This window comes from Xenopus laevis, chromosome 7L, assembly GCF_017654675.1.
Source record: "Xenopus laevis strain J_2021 chromosome 7L, Xenopus_laevis_v10.1, whole genome shotgun sequence".
NCBI classification, from domain to species: Eukaryota; Metazoa; Chordata; class Amphibia; order Anura; family Pipidae; genus Xenopus; species Xenopus laevis.
The window spans coordinates 52,858,779-52,880,984 of NC_054383.1; the positions used below are offsets into that span (position 1 = coordinate 52,858,779).

Sequence of the window (22,206 nt, forward strand, 5' to 3'; positions counted from 1 at the left end):
GATTCCTTTTTGATTTGGTTTTAGGAGGCACTTCTGATTTGTTGATAGATTATTCACTGGGTGTTTGGTTTATTATATTGTATTTTCAGTTCAGCAAATGTTTTTATGGCATCAGTTTCCCATACGTCTTCAATGTATTTTTATCCCTTTACTCAACCAGCAGTTTGGGGGAACTATATGGGCCATGTATAGAAATTTTGCATTGCTCCAGAGAGGTGTCTGAGGGTCAAATTGTGTGAAGGCTAGCAACTCATGTACTTTTGTGAGCAGAATAGGGTTCAAAGTTTGCGCTTTGGCCCACAGTATTATGTCCCAGGGAAAGTTAGTTGTGTGTTTCACCTCTACCCACAACTTTTGCAGAGGCTGGTAGTGGTTAGGGTGTAGTATAGTAATAAGATGTGTGATCTGGGCTGCTAGGAAATAGTGGAACTTGTATGGTAGGGCCACACCACCTTTTTCTGGTCTCATAAGGGTCTGTAAACCCAACCTAGACCTGGTCTGTGATCTCTAGGAGGCATCGCAGAGAAGATCCCCCTGTCCCCTAGGTTCCCTAGCATGTCATCTGCATATAGTTGTATTTTTTTTCCTCTATGTTTTGGATTCTAAACCCTGTGATGTCGTCTGATTCTCGGATTGCTTGAGCAAGGGGTTTGATGGGCAATGCAAAGAGCAAGGGGACAGCCCTGCCTGGTCCCTTGTGTCTAGGAGTGACGTTAATCTAGAGTTGACCCTACGCGAGGCCCGAGTAGAATGGTACAGGAGTTTAACCAGATTTTGAAAAGTTGGGCCTATCCCAAAGTGGTTGAGCACTTTCCAAAGATAGGGGCACTTGACTGTGTCGTATGGCATTAGCTATATCCAGAGCAGCAATGGCTCTTTGACCTTTGTTATCGTGTTCTGCAGTTAAATTGACAAACAGCCTTCTCGTGTTAAGAGCTACAGTTTTCCCTGGGATAAAACCGGTTTAGTCAGGGCCTACTATCTTAGTAACCACTTTACCAAGTCTTTTGGTCAGGATTTTGTCGAGAATTTTAACATTGGCCGTTAGGACAGACATGGGCCTTTATGAATCACATAACATTTGGTCTTTGCCTGGTTTAGGAAGCAAGGCATTTCATACATCGAGCCAGGCAGACTCCCCTGTGCAAGAGCTGCGTTATAGGTTCCAAGGAGATAAGGGGAGAGGGTTGTGACTTGGCTCTTGTATATCTCAATTGGTAGCCCATCTGCTCCTGGGGCCTTTCCATTATGGAAAGATTCAATAGCCTCTATCATTCCTTGGTGATGCTACACTCAATGAAGTCTTTATATTGGGGGGCAGCTTAGGCGTGTTTAACCGTGCTAGAAAGGAGTCTATTTCAACAAAGGGTTTGTCAGCTTGGAGGAATACAGGTTGGTGTAAAATTGGACAAGGGTGCAATCGACTTCATACTGTAGATGAAGTCAATCGCACCCTTGTCCAATTTTACACCAGTCAACAAACAGAAACCATCATAAGTCTAGAAGTTTTTTTAGGGCCGCTATTGTAGGAGGGGTGGTGTGCTGCTTTGTGAGGTGAGCTAGCACTTTACCAGCTCTTTCCCCTTGCTCATATATCTGTGCCTTAGTAAACAACAGACTTCTTTGGGCCTTTTGCGTCATGTACTGGTTGTACTCCTGTTGTTTAATCCTAAGGGCTGAAAGATTTTCCCCTGTGAGGTATGTGGCTGCCAGTTGTTCAGCTGCCACCACCTCACTTTCTAGGCCACCTTGCTTCATTTAGCTTTGTTTTTTTGAATGCGGCTATCTCTGCCCCCAGCTGCCCTCTGAGATATGCCTTAAAGGTGTCCCATACTATTAGAGTATCCGTTGATCCTCTATTTTTTTAAAGAAAAACTCTCGGATTGTGGTATCAAGCATGGTTTCATTGTCTAGGATTTTTAGCCAAACGGGATTCAGGGACCATCTCGGAACACTCACAGTGCAGTGAAGTTGGATCATTAGTTCCAGGAGGGAATGGTCAGAGATCCCCTAGGGAGGTACTGCGCTGTTTTAACTATTGGCAGCATAGGGTCATCAACCATGGCATAATCAATTCTAGACAGGGACATGGGCGATTGTGAAAAACAGGAGTACTGTCTGGTATTTGGATGTAGTTACCTCCAGATTTCCACCAGCCTTATACCATCAAATAACTGTTTTAGATCATTAGTTTTTTGCCCCAACCTTTGACCTGATTTGGTCATCTTTCAAGGTCTGTTTTAAGCAGTGTATTGAAGTAACCCATTGCAATTGTATTTGCATGTGGGTATTGGGCCATAAATTTTGCCAGTGCAGTTAAACAGTCCCATTTATAGTGAGGAGGGATATAGATATTTGCAAGAATTAACTCCTTGTTGTTTACATGGCAGTGCACAAAGCTATACCTTCCTTTAATGTCAGACCTAGTACAAATGGGACTGTTTTGTGAATTAACAGAGTTACCCTGGACTAATGGTTCGAGAAGGTGGAGGGATATGCCCATCCCACCCATGACTTTTTAAGAGCCATAATTTTCCCCCTGTTAAGTGGGTTTCCTGGAGGAATGGTATCTGAACTTGTTGTTATTTGAGATACTCCAAAACCACCCTCCTTTTAATAGGGCAGTTGAGGCCTCTGACATTCCAGCTGATTAGCTTGCTAGCCATTTTACACCCGTTTTTGCATAACAGCTGTGTACAGTTGAAATGTTCCCCCTGCATAACTTTTGCTTAAGGGCTAGTCCACACGAGGAGATTCGGGGAGATTAGTCGCCTGGCGACTAATATCCCCGAATCTCCTCGTGTGGCCTTACCCTTAGCGCTAACAATAGCAAAACATTTAACATTACATTCAGCATTCCCATCCAATCAACCACTCCCTTTCCACCCCATCCCCCACTGGTGCGCACGGTAGTGACCATTGAACTGGTCCGATACCCGGACCATGAACAGTTAAATTTACTGTGAAACAAGAAAAGGTTATATCGTCCCCTCTCTCTCTGGCCCATGACTGTGAGTCCTCAGGACCACTCTGACTCTGTGGTGTTAAAAGGCAATTTGACTTAGTGTTGCAGACTGGGTATAAACTTCCATAATGTCAATGTCCCTTGAGGTATGACAAGAAAGTACCTATGAGTTTATCTAGGTCCTTTAGGGGTTACTTTTACCGTCCCAATGCCTCTTTATGGCCTCTTGTCACAGTGCTGGAACATTCTGGGCATCCATTCAGCTGTTGGCTTCTTGCGGTGAAGTGAAGAAATGTGAGGGCCCATTTAAGCTTTTCCGCAGACAGGCCAGGTAAAGCATTGCGTAGATTAGCTTTGCCGCTCGCAATCTTTTCTTCTCTTCGATGAACTTGCCGCATTGCCGCTGGACCTCTGCCGAATAGTCAACATAGATGGTGATCGTTGTCGTGTGGAATTTTCGGGTGTCTTGTTTGTGAGTCTTTGAGAGAATGGCATCCCTGTCTCATTCAGCAGCCTGGTAATTAATGGCCGCGGTGGGATTCCAGGAGGACCAGGCCGCATCGGGATCCTGTGGGCCCTTTCTACAGCAAAAATGGGAGGTTAGCCTGATCAAACTTTTCTGCCAGCCAATCCTCAATAATGCACTCTGGCTTGTCCCCCTCAGCCATTTCTGGGAAAACAAAGGTTATTTCTGCGGAGGCGGTTATCGAGATCATCGACTTTATTGATGCTGCTTGCTGCCAATGCGGCTCCGTTATGCTCCCAGGTAGAGGAGCACAAGTGTCCTCCAGGCCACTAACTTGTTGCTCTACCACCATCCGCTCCCTCAGTTTTTGTAAGTCGTGGTTAATGATCGATCTTGTTTGTCCTCACGGGCAAACTTCTCAAGCCTACTAGCAGACATTGAGGCCCTTTCTTGTGCCCTATTCTTCCCCATTAATATCCTCTGGGGTAGTTGTTGCCAGTCGGGTTTGCCTGAGGCCGTCTTGAGTGATTTAGAGTGGTCTTAAATCAGGATAGTTTTGGTCCATAGAGAGGAGCACTCTGAGATGTGCCTGCTCAGATCTAGTGTCAGGCCGCGCCCCTCAACTCTTCAACTTTTAAATGGGGGTCACTGACCCCCATCTAAAAACAAATGCTCTGTAAGGCAACACATTTATTGTTATTGCTACCTATTCAGGCCCTCTCCTATTCATATTCCAGTCTCTTATGCATGGTTGCTAGGGTAATTTGGACCATAGCAACCAGATTGCTGAAATTGCAAACTGGAGAGCTCCTGAATAAAAATAACTCAAAATCCACAAATAAAACATGAAAACCAATTGCAAATGTCTCAGAATATCACTCTCTACAGCTTACTAAAACATAATTTAAAGGTGAACAACCCCTTAAGTCATTGGGGTGACAAAAAGCCCAGAATTTCACATGTGCCAGTTATTTTTATTCTAACAACAGAATCCCTGTAAATATTCACAGATTACTATTTTTTTGGACTGAGATGCAAACTTTAATCATGTGATAAATTGGTGATCCTTTAATTCTCTTACCATTCCTTCCATTCCATGCGGCAGCAGTAGCACAATTCCATTGTGACGAACCCACTTAGCTTGTCCCGAGCTGATAAACTGGTCAATTATGCATTGGGCAGTATTATAAAAATCACCAAACTGTGCTTCCCAAAGCACTAAAGCATTGGGGCTTGCCATAGCAAAGCCAAGCTCAAAACCTGCAAAATAACAGAAAAACAGTATACACTAAGTAAACAAAAAACAAAATACGTTTCCACTCCATGGTAATTCCTACATATATACAGACATTTCTTTTATGTCATAGAAATGGCAAAGGATCTTTAACTCAGAGACCAGGTTTTATCTAGATAGACAGATCTCAAAAACTAAATGATTACATGTTACTTTTGAAGGAGAAAGCAGTAATGCAATATCTTCTGAAATATCACATATAAAATATGCTATATTCTAAAGGCAAGCTCAGCAAGGAGATTTCATTTAAAGCTGTTTAATTAGTGCCGTACTTGAACAGTATGCTGGGCATGCCGACTGCGATGACAGGCAGGGTCTGGGACTTTTGTTATGCAATGCACACAGTCAGGTGCTAGGAGAAGTCATCAGAAAGCTCTCAATGGCAGGTGTCATGTACCTGCCATCTCTAGTATCAGATCAGATTTACGCTCAGACAGAACCCTGCAATATTTTAACTGTTGAACCACATAAAGGTTATTAAGTACAAAGTAGAATTTTGCATGAGATAACAGAAGGTATGTAAGAATCATACAATTTTGGAACAGATAATAAATATCGAACTGGGTGATTCCCAACTAATGAATATGATTTTGAAGTTATAAACTTCCTATAAGGAACATATTACTAAAAATTCAGAAAGTGTTTAGCAAATTTACATATTTATCAAACCATTTGCTGCCTTGATCAATGTGTTAGTTCATCAGAGTGTGTTTGACTGCTTCAGCTGTTAAACTCCATTCTACAGTACGGATTGTTAGAGCTCAGTGCAGACACTTAAATCCCACATTGATGGTTATAGCATTAAAATTAACAACACAGGGGGGGGGCTGGCCTAGCACAAGAGAGGACGCATAGCATGGCGCTCCCGGGGTTTCATACCAAATTCGCTGATAAATCTGGCAGCCCCTTGTGTGCACAGAGGCTCCCAGTTGCTCCTCAGGGTACCCGCTGCAGCCCGACATTGTTACAAGCTGAATTGAAGCATCCGAAGCCGGGGAAAGCCATTGAAGCCAGGGGCTTGCAAAATCGGGCACCCGGAAGCGGAGTGCAACAGAATGCATCGGAGTGCAGATCACCCTGGATCCTCTCTGCAGCAGCTGAGTAGAGGCAGAGGAGGTGCTCCTGGATAGCTTCCTGAGGGGTGAGTCACCTCAAGACCCCAGGTGCTCCCCTTTTCTGGCAGTTTAAAGATATATAGCTGTCAATGATCCACAGCTAGTCCTTCTGTTCCACTATGTGCCATAAGAGGAAGTTAGAGCCTAGTAAAGGCACAGAACAGCAAGTGCTGCATCACCCTGCTCTTACACTACAGCTGCAGGGACAATTATAAACTGTGAGTTTAGTGCCTCCAATCTAGCACATAAAGCACAAATGGTGTGGAAATGGAGGTACTGATGACCCAATAAAAAGCTTTGTACTTTCCTCTTCTTTGCCAAACCTTAGGCCAGTGTGTGCATAGGGCAGTGTTGTATATGTGATTAGCATCTTGTGGATGTGCTACTCCGCTTACCAGTGATCCTGTGGCCTCTAAAAGCTAACTCTTGAAATGAATATCTACATAAATATAAGCAGTCTGCTCCTGTCTACAGGAAATAGAATGGGGAAAAATACACATATGTTTAGATCAGAAGCAGCGAGATTGGACTCTGCTCTTTCTCCTCCACCAATGCAACTCCAACACTCCCAACTACTACAGAGAGAGAGCTGCCAATGGAAAATTCAGCTGATCTAATGTCAGCCATTTTGCAGTGTCAAACTACCCTAACTGCAACTTTTACCTCCAAAGTCAAGGAACTAAAGGTAGTGCTTTCCCTAATCAAACAAAGCATAAGATAGAGAACCGTTGCCTTGGAGGAAAGGGTAGGAGAGGTGAAGGACCGTACTGCTCCGCTAACCCAGGACATCCGGCATCTCAAACTTCAAACAGTGAGTGATGTGTGGACCACCTAGAAAATCGGCCACGCCGCTCCAATATCAGAGTTCTTGGTCTCCCAGAAAAGTGTGCGGGAAATCAACCTGAAATATTTGCGGAGACATGGCTCAAAGAGCTAATTGTTCAAAGTGTATTCTCCCCGCAATTCATGGTGGAAAGGGCACACCGGGTCCCACTCCGACCCCTGCCCCCTGGAGCCCCACCACAGGCATTCTTGATCACACTGTTGAATTATAGAGATAGAGATGCTGCATTGTGTGAGGCCAGAAAGAAAGGCGATCTGCAATACATTGGGAGCCAGAGTCTTGCTATATCCTGACTACTCCTCCACTGTGCAAAAGAAGCGTGGCTCATATCTGGGAGTTAAGCACAAACTCTGTGAACTGGAATATGCAACGCTTTACCCTGCAAAATTAAAAATCATGGATGCTGGCAGAGCCCACTTTTTTGATCAACTAGAGGTAGCACTGTAATGGATTGAGCACCAACCTGGCAAAGCTAGGAGCCCCCCAAGAGCACACCAACAAGAACACTAACTGTGTGGATATTCCCTGATCTTCCCGAGGTAATGGCCTCCCAATTCTTGGTAAAATGCTAGGCAAAAAGACATACAAAATACCTATAAACCCAAATATCAGCCTCCTGGATGACTGTCAAACAACACTCTCTTCCCTTATGACTGGACATTCTGAGCATCTTTGCTTTCTACTTAATTGATGATATCCTTTGCCCCGTGGGCTCATTACCTTTACAAATTGGACTGTGTGCCTATTTAAATGTGGCTGGCCTGTTTAATAGATATCTAAGCGCAAGTAGGCCTGGCATTTGAGAGACAATACAGCACCCTGTGTAAGTATCATACTTTTTGGGCAAAAGTACCTACGTTTTTGTGGTTAAGCTACACTCCAGTTGGGTTAAATTTGGTTCTGGGAGAATGTATCTCCAGGTTGGGTGAAAGATACCGGGTGGGGGGCTTAATGTCGGGGTTTATAGTCTGTGGTTCTCGCTTTCTCCTTTTCTCTTCTCTTCTCTAGAGGCAAGATCAAATGTATTCTCACTGTGGTTTGAAGGACATAGGGGTGATGCTTGTGGCAGGAGGTCCCTTGAGGATCATCCACTATTATATGAAATGGCTCGCTGCAACTTTAAACTATTACCTTGGAATGTACGGGGCATCAATGATAAGATCAATCGATCTTTAATTTTAGATGTGATTAAGAAATCTGGTGCAGACATCATACTGTTACAGGAAACCCACCTAGTGGGACAAAGAGTTTGCGCTCTTAGGCGAAATTGGGTTTCTATGGTTTACAATGCCGATTTCTCCACTTATTCCAGGGGAGTAGCAATAATAATTAGGAAATCTTTGAACTTTCATTTAGAGGCGCTTATCTCTAATAGAGGTGGCAGATATTTAATACTAAAAGGTCAAATTGCTGGTACTGTCTAATAGTCAATGTCTATTTGCCCCCTCCGGTTGACATCCAAATACAAAATGAAGTTCTACAAAAAGTGTCTGAATATGGGGATTTGCCTACAATATGTGCAGGTGATTTTATCCAGAAATGGATAGGCTACACCCCTCAACCCATGACACAAAAACCTTTGCCAACTTAGTTGAGGCAGCAGTGTTAATAAACATTTGGAGGTGGAGACATCCTCAGCAAAAACAATACGCTTGTTATACAGTAACCTCCTCTGCAATGTCATGGATAGATCTATGTCTTGGACCGTTAATATGCTGCTCTGGGTTGAGACCATAGAGATTTTGACTAGAATGTGCTCTGACCATGCCCGCTATTGATGACTATAAGTGGAGCCCTACGTAGCTCCACGAAACAATGGAGACTACCTCCAAAATGGATAGTTAACCCCAAAGTAAGTTGGTAAATGAACCAATACTGCTTTTAATGCAATTACACTGACAACTTTAAAGGGGTGATTAACCTTTAAGTTAACTTTTAGGATGTCATAGAGTTCGCAATTCTAAGAACCTCTTCAATTGGTCTTCATCATCAACATACAATTAATGGTATTTCAATCGATTGTGTTAATACAAATAGTTATGATTAAAGTGCTTAAGTGCTATAAATTAGGTGCTGTGACCTTCAACAAAATGTATCTACACACAATTGATGAATAATCTAAAAGTTCATGGTTCTTATATGAATTAAATAAGCGGCTAGTGCTGTAGTTATAATTTTAAAGTGAGTTCATCCAGACAAAAGCGTAAGCGAAACGTACGTCGGCGAGAATTCAAACCCTTTTTTTTTTTTTTTTTTTTTAAAAAAAGCTTATTATTGAAATCTTACCTTTTTAAACTTTAATTGAATCTCGGATCCAGAGAAATTTAATGGAATTGTAGCGCTATTAGCGCAGCATTCATTCCTTTTATTCTCTTTTATCTCTAAGGCACTGAGGATTTGTTGGTTTTATAGCAAAGTTAGCTCTCCTTACAAGACAGTTAAACGTAGTAACGAGATTACAGTCCTCGGTGTTCTGCCTTTCTCCCACGTATGGTGTCCCAGGGCTTAGAACAACGCAGCTAGTTTCTTTGGGACAACTTCACCTCTATACTATTTTCTAATTTCTCACTTTTATTCATGAATTGCTGATGCTTTATTTTTAATTGTTTGATACCATGAACTCACTTTAAAATTATAACTATAGCACTAGCACCTTATTTAATTCATATAAGAACCATGAACTTTTACATTATTCATCAATTGTGTGTAGATACATTTTGTTGAAGGTCACAGCACCTAATTTATAGCACTTAAGCACTTTAATCATAATTATTTGCATTAACACAATCAATTGAAATACCATTAATTGTATGTTGGTGCTAAATTGATTGAGAACTAAGCATATGTTTATATTAGCACTAAGCACTTATATAATTAGATCTCAATTAATTTTAGTAAGGTAGTGTGGGGTTTTACTGCTTTCTCTTGTTTTTAGTATCCCTATTCTGGTTTATATACCTCTACACAGCCTGAAATTGGGTAATACAAGTGAGTGAACATTAATTACAAGTGAACTATATTTTTGTTTGTTGGTCTTCATCATCATCATACTTAAAAACTCAAAGGTGAAAACCTCCTTTAAAACCACTATAAATGAGAACTTAACATATACTATATCAGAAAGTTCCTTGGTGTTACATTTCTGCAATTTCTTCTATGCCCTGCTCTAGAGCACACACCAAGCTATATTTAAAAGCATTGGGCACTGCACATTTTTGTTTTAGTTGTCCATAAAAATGCAATTATTGCCTGCCTAATGCAATGGGATTTATATAAGACATAATCAATATCCATTTGCTATCAAGATAAGATTCATGTTATTCATGTCACGTGGTATAGCGACTGCATTGTCCACAAGATACAATTACTGCACCAAAATGAGAAAGAAGTATACATATTTAAAAAGTTGCAGAGACTTTTCAGCAAATATATTAATGTAACAGAGTTCCCTATAATGAAAATAGGGAAAAACAAAGGAAAAAACAGTGGCTAGAGTAAAGGTCCCCTTAGACGCAAAGATTTTTCTTTGATGAGCGACCGACCGATTTTAGTGCAATCCAACCAATTCGTCAAATTATCGTGAGGTTAGTGGGAATCAAACAATAATGCATCCAACGATTTTTCGTCCGACATCAGTCAGAAAATTGATCGGCCAGGTTAGAGAATTTTCATCGGTCACAGTGAAATCTGTTGTCCAATTGTTTGCAGGGCCAAGCAGGCAGCTACCCTCAGTTTTCCTGGCTTTAACTAGACAATATCGCTTGAGATGGTCTTTTTAGTTGATGGACAAATCATACATTTAAATAATCGTTTCAAGATAAGCTTGGTCTAACGATACGAAAAGATCTTTTAAAAATCTTTACATCTATGGCCAGCTTAAAACAAATACTAAATTGCAAGAAGACAACATATTAAATGAAAGGAGCATTGCTGTGGCTTTTAACTAATGCAAAGGTTATTATCTGTACTAACTCTGAAACAGATTAGATAAAATAAAGAGTCTGTGTATTAGAAGGCCCCTTTACAATTAATAGCGGGCTGTATCATAGCTATTCCTTATAGCCTTTAACCAAATAAATTAATAGGAAATCCTTCAGTCTTCAACTGGATCTTCACTGATGTATCAGAATGAAGCCAGCAAAAAACAAAACTCTTAAAAAAATATATCACATCATATTTCCAGTGTACATAAAACAGTATTTCCCCTGACAGCTTTTAATCCAGTTCTAATTTTAGCTTCACTATTACAAGTCCATTTCTACTGATTGGGAGACATGGCTGAGAAAATCTGCAATATGGATAATTTGTTTAAGGCTTATCTCCACATATGCTCTTCCTTATTTAGATACAGTGTATGATAAACATTATCTTCTGAAGAAGGCAATTTGTTCTTAGTGCTCATTACCTGTCTTTTTCTTCCCATTTTTTGCAGAAAAGCTTGCCAGTTTAGGAAATGGCATGTTTGCTTATCATATGGCAAATGTTAAAAAATCCCATTTCAAATTACATACATTCACTGGCACAAACATATAATGCTAGGATAAACATATTACATAAGGGATATTCCTTCTGTAAATGAGACAAGAAGTGGCAGTTAGCAGACTAAAAAGGACACAAGAACAGCATTATACACAGTATAATGGGAAGCATCTTATTTGATATGCATTTGCCCATTGTTCCTCTGGCTTATAGAATTAAGTTGTAATAATTAGCTTCTTAACTGTGAACTTTTCTGGATTTTTAGGTTCAAACCCCCTGTACTAACATTTACACCCACAGCTCATAACCAAATTATAAATTACTGCGTTGTAGTCACAGTAAAATCCAAGACAGCAAAAGTCATAGGCTAAGCTCATTTTAATAGGCCTTCATGCTGAATCATTATATTGTTGCATTGTCGCTCCTTAAATGAACAGTTCAGTGTAAAAATAAAAATTGGATAAATAGGTAAGCTGTGCAAAATAAAAAATGTTTCTAATATAATCAGTTTTAGTTCAAGTAACAGAGAACCATAGAGTACAGTCAAATAACAGATTAATACAAAAACTTTTAACTGATTTGGAGGGGAAAAAGTAATCACTTACCAAGTACGCCATATTCAGACAAGGAACTGTTGCACACCGTGTATGGAGCTTGGTTTGGCCAAAGATGATTCATTGGAACACAAGTCCAACGGTCCACCTCCTGATCGTGCAGGACATGATGACGATGACTAGAAAAAGTGATATGGTATATATAATGAGAAAGGCTAGAGTGCTAGCCAAAATGTCAGCAAGTGAGTCCTAACTAAGTGAAAAAAGAAGAGAATATATATATATATTATATTATTTAATAATTATTACATAAATTACAAATGTCAGAATCACCAAGTATTTGTTTAATCATGCTTAGTACAAATGTTACACTACATTACTATGTCCTTTATTGTTTACTGGGTATCATTGGGAATTTTTTTTTGTCCCCCTTTGCCTGATCGATAGGATGCTCAAGGTAGGGCCCCCGCACTAACCACCCCAACCACTCAAATAAAACATCATAATGTATTCAACTGTTGATATTTGCATTACACAATATAAAAGAGGATATTTTTTTGAGTTAGAACCTCTTTTAGACATCATGAGACTCCAGTTTTTACACCAAATAGGTGCCATATAAAGACATAAGACATATGACATAAAAACATAATATTACATATATACCTCCAGTTTAATTTTACATTACATACACAGTTCCTGACAGGTTATAAGCCAAATAGTCACCACAACATCTAACTGCAGTAACACTGACCACTCTTCTTCCGCCTTCAGTGTCTTCATTGGCTACAGTGTTAAAATGAGAGACCCACCAGTGCATATACCACCCACATGGGAGACCCATGTATTGCATAACACCAGTGCATATATCCATGAGAGACCTCACTAGCACATATGATGTGCCCAGATGTAGACAAAGTTGAAATATTATTTGCTGCAAATAAAAAGGCCCAGCATTGAAAAGGATTGTAAGAAAAGTTAGTAAAACTCAGCATTCACCATATGTACCTATTTTGATCTAGTTTCACTATCACAATGTCTTCCAAATTACACTGAATGCACCTGGGTCATCTATCACCATTATCAAAAAGCTTATTACAAGCAACCCTTCAGATCAATATTACGTGTAATGCAATAGCACTGAATCAAGTGATTCCCAAACAAAACTGTCACAGAAGTAGTTGCACCATCTGAGAAAAAAATTGCCCTTTTTCCAAAGTGTCTATGGATATATTAAAGCAGTAGAAATTTTCACCCCTCCTCCCTTAGAGCTTGGAGGGTACATTAATCAGCATTAAAATGGGACGCTGAGGCACATTATGAAAACAGAGATGACTAAGGCAATTACTGTAATCCATTAACTCCCTGAGTAATGAGTGAGACTAACTGACTGAATCACACCAATATGTTCAGCTCTGCGAGTGCTCAGGCAAAATGGACTATTACACTGATAATACCCATTATGTGTGTTCTTTGCTACATAGCTGCCAGTGTCAAACAAAATGAAAGCAGTGGTCTCTACGTACCTCCTCATGTTATCAATGTCAAGAACAAATTGCTCTCCCAAATATACACCAATTAGTAGCATAATTAAGGTTAGGTGAAATAGTAATGGGTTAAGTGACTAAGGAAGAGCTTTGCCAGCCTGATGTTACACACACACACACACGTATATATATATATTTATATATATATATATATATATATATATATATATATATATATATATATATATATATATATATATATTTATTTTTTCATTTCAGGTGGCTCAAAAATAATTGGACAAATTAAAAACTGAAAATAAAATGTTAATTTCTAATACTTGCTTCAAAACCCTTTGCTGGCAATGACAGCCTGAGGTCCTGAACTCATGGACATCACTAGATTTTGGGTTTCATAGTTACATAGTTAAATTAAATTGGGTTGACAAAAGTCCATCAGGTTCAAACCCTCCAAATGAAAACCCACCATCCATACACACAACCCTCCCTACTTTCACAAATTATATATACTCAAACCTATACTAGAGTTTAGTATCACAGTAGCCTTTGATATTATGTCTGTCCAAAAAGTCATCCAAGCCATTCTTAAAGACATTAACTGACTGTGAATAACCCCCTACATTGCTTCAAATTGCTTCTTCTAGTCTAAAGGGGTGGCCTCTGGTACTGTGATCCACTTTATGGGTAAAAAGGTCCTGTAATCATGTCCCCTTGCAAGCACCTTTTTTCCAGAGAAAACAACCCCAACCTTGACAGTCTACCCTCATAATTTAAGTCTTACATCCCTCTAACCAATTTAGTTGCACGTCTCTACACTCTCTCCAGTTTTCCTCCTTTTTAATGCTCTTCCAGGCCTTTACTGCAGCGGCTTTCAGTTGCTGTTTATTTGTGGGCCTTTCTGTTTAGTCTTCAACAAGTGAAATGCATGTTCAGATCAGGTGACTGATTAAGAATATTCCACTTCTTTGCTTTAATAAACTCCTGGGTTTCTTTGGCTATATGTTTTGGGTCATTGTCCATCTGCATTATGAAATGCCTCCCAATCAATTTGACTGCATGGATTTTAGCAGACAGTGTCTCTGAACACCTCAGAATTCATTCGGCTGCTTCTGTCACATCATGGATAAACACTAGTGTCCCAGTGCCACTGGCAGCCATGCACGCCCAAGCAATCACACTGCCTCTGCCGTTTTACAGATGATGTGGTATGCTTTGGATCATGAGCTGTTCCACACCTTCTCCATCCTTTTTTCTTGCCATCATTCTGGTAGAGGTTGATCTTGGTTTCATCTGTCCAAAGAACTTTTTTCCAGAACTGTGCTGGATTTTTTAGATGTTTTTTAGCAAAGTCCAATCTAGCCTTTCTATTCTTGATGCTTATGAGTGGCTTGCACCTTACAGTGCATCCTCTGTTTTTACTTTCATGCAGTCTTCTCTTTATGGTAGACTTGGATAACGATGCACCTACTTCCTGAAGAGTGGGGTTCACTTGTTTGGCTGTTGTGAAGCAGTTTCTCTTCAACATGTAAATGATTTGCTGATCATCCACCACTATTGTCTTCCGTGGACGTCCAGGTCTTTTTGCGTTGGTGAGTTCACCAGTACTTTCTTTCTTTCTCCAGATGTACCAAACTGTAGATTTTGCCACTCCAAATATTGTAGCAATTTCTCTGATGGTTTTTTTTTGTTTTTGCATCTTAAGGGTGGCTTGTTTCACCTGCATGGAGAGCTCCTTTGACCGCATGTTATCTGTTCACAGCAAAATCTTCCACATACGAGCACCCCCCCTCAAATCAACTCCAGGGCTTTTATCTGCTTCACTGATAAACATAACAAAGGAATTGCCCACACCTACCCATGAAATAACCTTTAAGTCAATTGTCCAATTACTTTTGAGCCCCTGAAATTAAATGATTGTTTTAAAAAAAGGCTTTAGTTACTCACATTTTTATGCAATCTTTTTGTTCAACCCACTGAATTAAAGCTGAAAGTCTGCAGTTCAACTGCATCCAAGTTGTTTCATTTAAAATTCATTGTGATAATGTACAGAAGCAAAATTAGAAAAAAAAGTTGTCTGTACAAAAATTTATGGACCTAACTGTATCATTTCGGCTCCTCTACTCGGGCCGTCTTCAGGAAGTACAAACTCCATAACAGTGGTGCGTTTTTAAAAGTGAAAAGTGGCGTCAAACAGGTAAGTGTGACATCATCAGTGGGTGTCAACATCATTCATTATCCTTCATTTTCCATCATGTGTAATTAAATAAAAAATAATAAAGCTATAAAAACAACCGTTGCTAATAACCAAGTGTCATCAGGTTTCAACTCACGCAGGAGTTGAGGCAACAGCATATAGAGAGTTCACACAGATCTGCAGGCAGGCTCACTTAGAGCAGATACAGGCTGACACTCCCTGGGGACAGACTTGGCAGCGGCAGGTATCCCACTTCACCTCTGCGACATATTCCAGTAGTAGTCTCTGGATCAACCTCAGGGCAATCACTCTCTCCTGATTCCCTCTCCGCTGGGATCCCTATACTACAGGCAATATGGCCTGGGAGAGATACCTTCAATCTATCACTCCTATGTTGGAGCTCAGAACTGTTCTTTCTCTCTAACCTCTCTGCCTTTCTCTCCTAGAGAGACTATGACAAGTCTGCCCTAGTAGATCTATTCCTCATTCATGGGGTTTCCTGGTCCCCGACTTGGACACATGCCTTCTTCTGGGCCTGGTGTACTCAGTCCCCCTGAGCACACCCAGCTGGATCAGCATCCAGAGGCGAAAGAGGAAAAGGCCACTCCTTACACACACGACAATGCAGTGTAGCAGGAAGCTGTCACACCTCTCCTGGCAGATCACTCTAAGAAAAAGGTGGGGGCCTTAAAGCTGCAGGGCAGATTAACCCATAGGGGCCCCTAAACTTAGGAAACAATTGCAACTTGGCAGTTTGGAGTACATAGATATATTTACCCATTTTGATTCACCAGAATCTGTTCTTTCTAATAATGGGTAGTTTTCTAGGTGAATCAGAAGTATGCCGTTTGCGGAGCTGTACTTTGGAAATTTTGTAGTGTACTGCTTGTAGATTTTGATCTATACAAGTGAGAAATCTCCATAAAACTATATATATTTGGTATTGCCGTGTTCAGGAGACATAGACCTTTCCAAATCGACTGTGTTCTTGTACATAAAATATATGATGTTTCTGATATATGTGATTGTTCTTTGTGAAACATGATTTTTTTCATTTTATTAGACACTTAGAAGCCTAAACAGAAGTAGAATTGCACCAATTCTTGCATATTTAGAAAATTCAGGTTGTCCTGAAAAAAACAATATATTGTTTTCCTGGGTAAACTAAAAGACTGCCCCAGGAAATGCCCTTAAAGTGAAAGAGTACAAAATGTCTAAAAACTGCTTGGCAGTAGATGTTCGCATCTAGGACAAAACGGCTGGCAGGGAAAGGGTTAAGACAACTCAGAACTATGTTTGCCCTTACAGCTGTTGACAGTGCTTGCTACAGCCATTACAAGTCCCATTAAGGGTAGAAGTGGCTTGCACATTTTTACATCCCAGGTGATTGTCCTTTCATCAATCAACATTTAATCTTGTCTGCTACTTAGCCTCCTAGATTACTAGTATGTCAAGATCCTGCTGCAAGGATGCCAACATACTGGATGTCTACATGCAGTAGAACCCCGATTTTTTGTCCACGGATTATATGTTTTCCTGGAATTGCCACTGTTTATTTGCAGCAAAATACAGGAAAGCATATCATCTGCAAACATTGATACAGTTAGTCAGTTTCCTATCCATGTACAGACATTACTAATATCAAAAAAATTTAATTCAGAAAGCAGTCGTTTGTGGGGCACTGTATCAAACACTTCGGCAAAATCCAAATAGATCACATCTACTGCTCCCCCACTGTCCAGCATATTACTTACCTCATCATAAACAAAAGTAATATGTCTGACATGACTAGGGTTGCCACCTTTCCCCGCTGGGAGCTCCGGGCGGGGGCGGGCCAATGACATCACGGGGGTGGGACAATGATGTTGTGGTGGTTGGCCAATCGCAACGTCAATGTTAGGGAATCCCTCTTGGTTTTCCAAATTAGGAAAACCAGGTAGGCAGTTTTTACCTGGACAGCCCTCCCAAAAACCGTACTGTCCGGGTCAAATCCAGACAGGTGGCAACCCTAGACATGACCTATCCTTTATAAAGTCATGTTGATTACTGCTCATAATGCAATTTTGAATGTGATCCCTTAACAAGCCTTTAAATAACTTGTCCAACACAAATGTCAAATTTACAGGCCTATAATTGCCAGGCTGAGATCACAATCCCTATTTAAATATTTTAATTACTTCAGCTTTCCTCTTATCTGTAGGTACCACACCAGGTGAGAGTGTATTGCATGTATAATAATAATACATTCATATATTTAAAAATACAAATAATTAAACATATTTATTTATTACACTGAATTTAAATTAATTTACATGTTTAGATTTACATTGAAATTGAAAAGATAACAATAATAATAACTCTAATAAGTAAATATATACGTAAAATAAAACATTTACCTAAACGTTCCTCTTTCTACATCCTGGCCACTAAGCCTAACATGGATTCCTTCTTTCAGCAAAGATCCAAACGTCATGTATTCTGCCAGTGCCCAATCGACTGTACGACTATTGGTCATTTCCAGTCTGCTCTTCAAAATCCTAGAGAGTCCTGGAAAAGAACCATTACATGAATAACTCTACTAACATTGGTATAAATACTGCAATGGACTTCTTCTATTTAAAGTTTCAAAGTTAATGACCAATGGATACAGGAAGCTTTTCTAATTGTGGGAAATTCAGTGGAAAGATAAACTATAATAATAATATAAACAAAGACATTTAAAAAAAAATATTGATTTTATTAGGGAACAAAAGTATTAAATGCAAGTTATGAACAGCCCTACAATTTACTTTTCAGTCCACACCCCAAATAGTTTCATGATAACTTCCAATGCAACCACCTAAAGGTTTTATAAGTAGGCAGACTTGTAAGCAGAAAGTTGGATTATTTTGATTTGAAACATGCAAGGTGATTTTTTATTACATTTCTTTTTAAGCCTGAGGACATTTCAGCCAACTTAAGTAGCATATTATGCATTTCAAGCTATCTAGAAACCCTTTATATTATGACTAGATAAAGTGCCTCACAAAATTCTATAATAATAATAATAATCTTATAACAATAATCCTTTAAAGGAGAAGGAAAGCTACGGAGGCATTTTATTGGCAATAGATTAGCTGCAATAGTGCAAGCTAGAATGCTATATTTATTCTGTAGAATGTTTTACCATACCTGAGTAAAAAGCTCTAGAAACTCTCTGTTTGTTTAGGATAGGAGCTGCAGTATTAATGGGGTGTGACATCACTTCCTGCCTGAGTCTCTCCCTGCTCTGGGCTCAGATTACAGTAGAGAAGGGAGGGGGTGGGGAAGAGGAACAAACTGAGCATGCTCTTGCCCAGGGCAATGAGGTTTAAGCTGAAGGCAGGAAGTCTGATACAGAAGCCCATGAGTACACAATAGAAGGAAAGAAATGCTGTGTTTCTTTTGACAGGGGACTCAGAGCAGCACTACTTTGGGGGTTTACTGGTATATTTAGATGGACCTTTCTGATAAGGCTTACTTAGTTTTAACCTTTCCTTCTCCTTTAATAAGACAGCCAACTGAAACAAATATACAAATGTTTTACCCAATCGTGCCCTAAGGTGGCCATAGACGCACAGCTAATATTGTACAAAATGAATTTTCATCCGATATTCGGTGCGTGTATGGTGGAAAAAGAGCAGACCGATATCAGCAGAAGACTTGGATATAGGTCAGCTCATTGATCAGGACGGAAAATTTTGATCACCCATTGTTAGTGCTGAATTGTCAGATACAGGTAGAATTCTATTGTTTCTACTTGTATATCTACTTATATATCTGATGATTCAGCTCTACATGTGTGTATTGAAACGATCAATCTTTCTTTTCTTCTATCTTCCACTTTTGGCCACACCCGCAAATACCACACCCATTTAACAAAACATAATTCAGTCATGCCAGTATTAAATGACTAATCAGAATAAAATGGATAATTAGCATATTAACCCTAGCTGTTCCAGTATAATCACTGTAGAAATGGTCAATGAGCACTCCATTGATCCCAGGCAAGCAAGTAAAATCACTAAAACATTGTCAATAAACAGAAAGTCTCTGTGACTTTATCTGTGCTTGTGGCAAATTGGCAGTAAGGCAGAGCCAAGAGTGAACAATTCTGAGAAAACAAATCTGATTACAGTCATATAAAAAGTTTGAGAACCCCTCTCGGTCTGCATAATAATTTACTCTACTGTCAACAAAAAAAGATAACAGTGTTATGTCTTTCATTTTCCAGGAACATCGGAGTTCTGGGGTGTTTTCTGAACAAAGATTTTTAGTGAAGCAGTATTCAGTTGTATGAAATTAAATAAAAAATGTGGGTACCCTTGTCAGTTTGCTAATTTGAATGCATGAAACTGCTCAATACTGATTACTGCCAACACCAAATTGGCTGGATTAGCTCGTTAAGCCTTAAACTTCATAGGCAGGTGTGTCAAATCATGAGAAAAGGTATTTAAAGTGGCTAATTGCAAATTCTGCTTCTGTTTGACTCTTGTCTGAAGAACAGCATGGGATCCTCAAAGCAACTCTCAAAAGATCTGAAAACAAAAATTGTTCAGTATCTTGGTTTAGGAGAAAGCTACAAAGAGCTATTTCAGAGGTTTAAACTGTCTAAAGAACATCTGTATGGCAGGGTGATGAGAATGAAGCCCTTTCGGCACTCACAACACAAAGAGAGTCGCTTGTTGTATGCAAAAGCTCTTTTAGACAAGCCACAGTCATTTTGGAACAAAGTGCTTTGGACTGATGAGACAAAAATTTAGTTATTTGGTCATAACAAAAAGTGGTTTGCATGGCGGAAGAAAAACTTTGCTTTCCAAGAAAAACACCTGCTACCTACTGTCAAATTTGGTGGAGGTTCCATCATGCTGTGGGGCTGTGTGGCTAGTTCAGGGAATGGGGCCCTTGTTAAAGTTGAGGGTCAGATAATTTCAACCCAATATCAACAAATTCCTCAGAATAATGTTCAAGCATCAGTCACAAAGTTGAAGTTACAAGGGTTGGATATTCCAACAAGACAATGAGCCTACAAACACTTTGAAATCTACAAAGGCATTTATGCAGAGGGAGAAGTACAATATTCTGGAAATGCCATAACAGTCCCCCAACTTGAATATCATTGAAAATCTATGGGATGATTTGAAGCAGGCTGTCCATGCTTGGCAGCCATCAAATTCAACTGAATTGGAGAGATTATTTATGGACAAATGGTCAAAAATACCACCATCAGAATCCAGGCATCAAAGGTTATGGGAGGTGTCTAGAGGCTGTTACATTTGCAAAAGGAGGCTCAAAAAAGTATTGATGTAATATCTCTGTTGGGGTGCCCAAATGTATGCACCTATCTAATTTTGTTATGATGCATATTGCATATTTTCTGTTAATCCAATAAACTTTATGTCAATGCTGAAATACTACTGTCTCCATAAGGAATATTATATATTAAAAGGAAGTTGAAAGCTCAACGAATAATAAACAAAACTCCAAAGAATCATGATTATATGACTGTAGGCAGTGCTGGGCCAAGCCGACTGGGTGCCCTAGGTGACTACACTCCCCTCGGTGCTCGTGTGTGCGATCCTCTCTGTGCGCGCACCAGCCCATCGAGCATGTGCACACATGCGCAGAACGATGGCGGGGAGGGGAAAAACCCAAAGAGGTGAGCTTGGCAAGGGAGAGGGAGGATATCGCCAGAGGGGAGGGGAAAAAGCTGGAGGCAAGGGGGAGAGAGCTGGAAGGTAATGGAGAGGGAACGCGAAAATGGAGAAGGAGCGTAATCCTCTCCGTGCGTGCACCCCCCCCATTGAGCATGCACACACATGCGCAGAGCGACGGAGGGGAAAAACTGAAGAGGTGAGCTCGGCAAGGGAGAGGGAGGATATCGCCAGAGGGGAGGGGAAAAAGCCGGAGGCGAGGGGGAGAGAGCTGGAAGGGAATGGAGAGAGAGCGCGAACATGGCCTAGGGGTAGGCAGAAGACAGGTACCTGCCCTCCCCCTTTCGTTGCGCCCTAGGCAGGTGCCTCTTCTGCCTACCCCTAGTTCCGGCCATGACTGTAGGTAGTGGTACTCCCTGTTATTTAAAGGGGTTGTTCACCTTTAAAATAACTGTTAGTATGATGTTGAAAGTGATATTCAGGGACAATTTGCAATTGGTTTTCATTTTTTATTATTTGCGATTTTTAATTATTAAGCTTTTTATTCAGCAGCTCTCCAGTTTGCAATTTCAGCAATTGTTAGGGCCCAAATTACCCTAGCAACCATGCATTGATTTGAAAAAGAGACTGGAAAATGAATCGGGGAGGGACTGAATAGAAAGAGGAGTAAAATAAAATTCCAAAAACAGAGCATTAGCAGTGTGAGCTGACTTTGCTGAGAAGACAGACAGTAGTGACAATAATATATTTAATGTCAAGCAGCAGAATTTGGAAGTCTGTGGCAAAATTGGCAGGGACTTATGAGATTGGCCACTCACTGCTCCTAGGAATGGATCAGGATAGATGGAGCGTAGAAGGTGCGTAACTGACTCTCTCTCTATGAGTGTGTGTGCCTGGACCTGGCTCAGCAGCTGGCTGGGATGAATCGTGAATGTGCCGTGCAGACTACAGCACAAAGTCACCCACCCGGTGACGGTGTGCCGTCCGGTATCGCTGTAGGAGATCAGGAGGAAGGACTGTTTGGGCTTGGCTCATGGCGGTTAAGTGCAGCAGGTGCAGCTGTTTAGGCACAGCCCAGCGTGGCGTGTGACACGCCGACGTGATGCTCGACTCCTCTT

General features: G+C 40.4%; 1 protein-coding gene across 1 annotated transcript in view; it reads right to left on the reverse strand.

Moving 5' to 3' along the window:
• Window positions 1–22,206, reverse strand: part of ogdhl.L (oxoglutarate dehydrogenase like L homeolog) — a 154,175-nt gene that overhangs the window by 33,322 nt on the left and 98,647 nt on the right. The window contains 3 exon segments of the mRNA NM_001094077.1: window positions 4,513–4,691; window positions 11,769–11,896; window positions 17,813–17,963. Of these exon segments, the coding sequence (NP_001087546.1) occupies window positions 4,513–4,691; window positions 11,769–11,896; window positions 17,813–17,963 (458 nt within the window).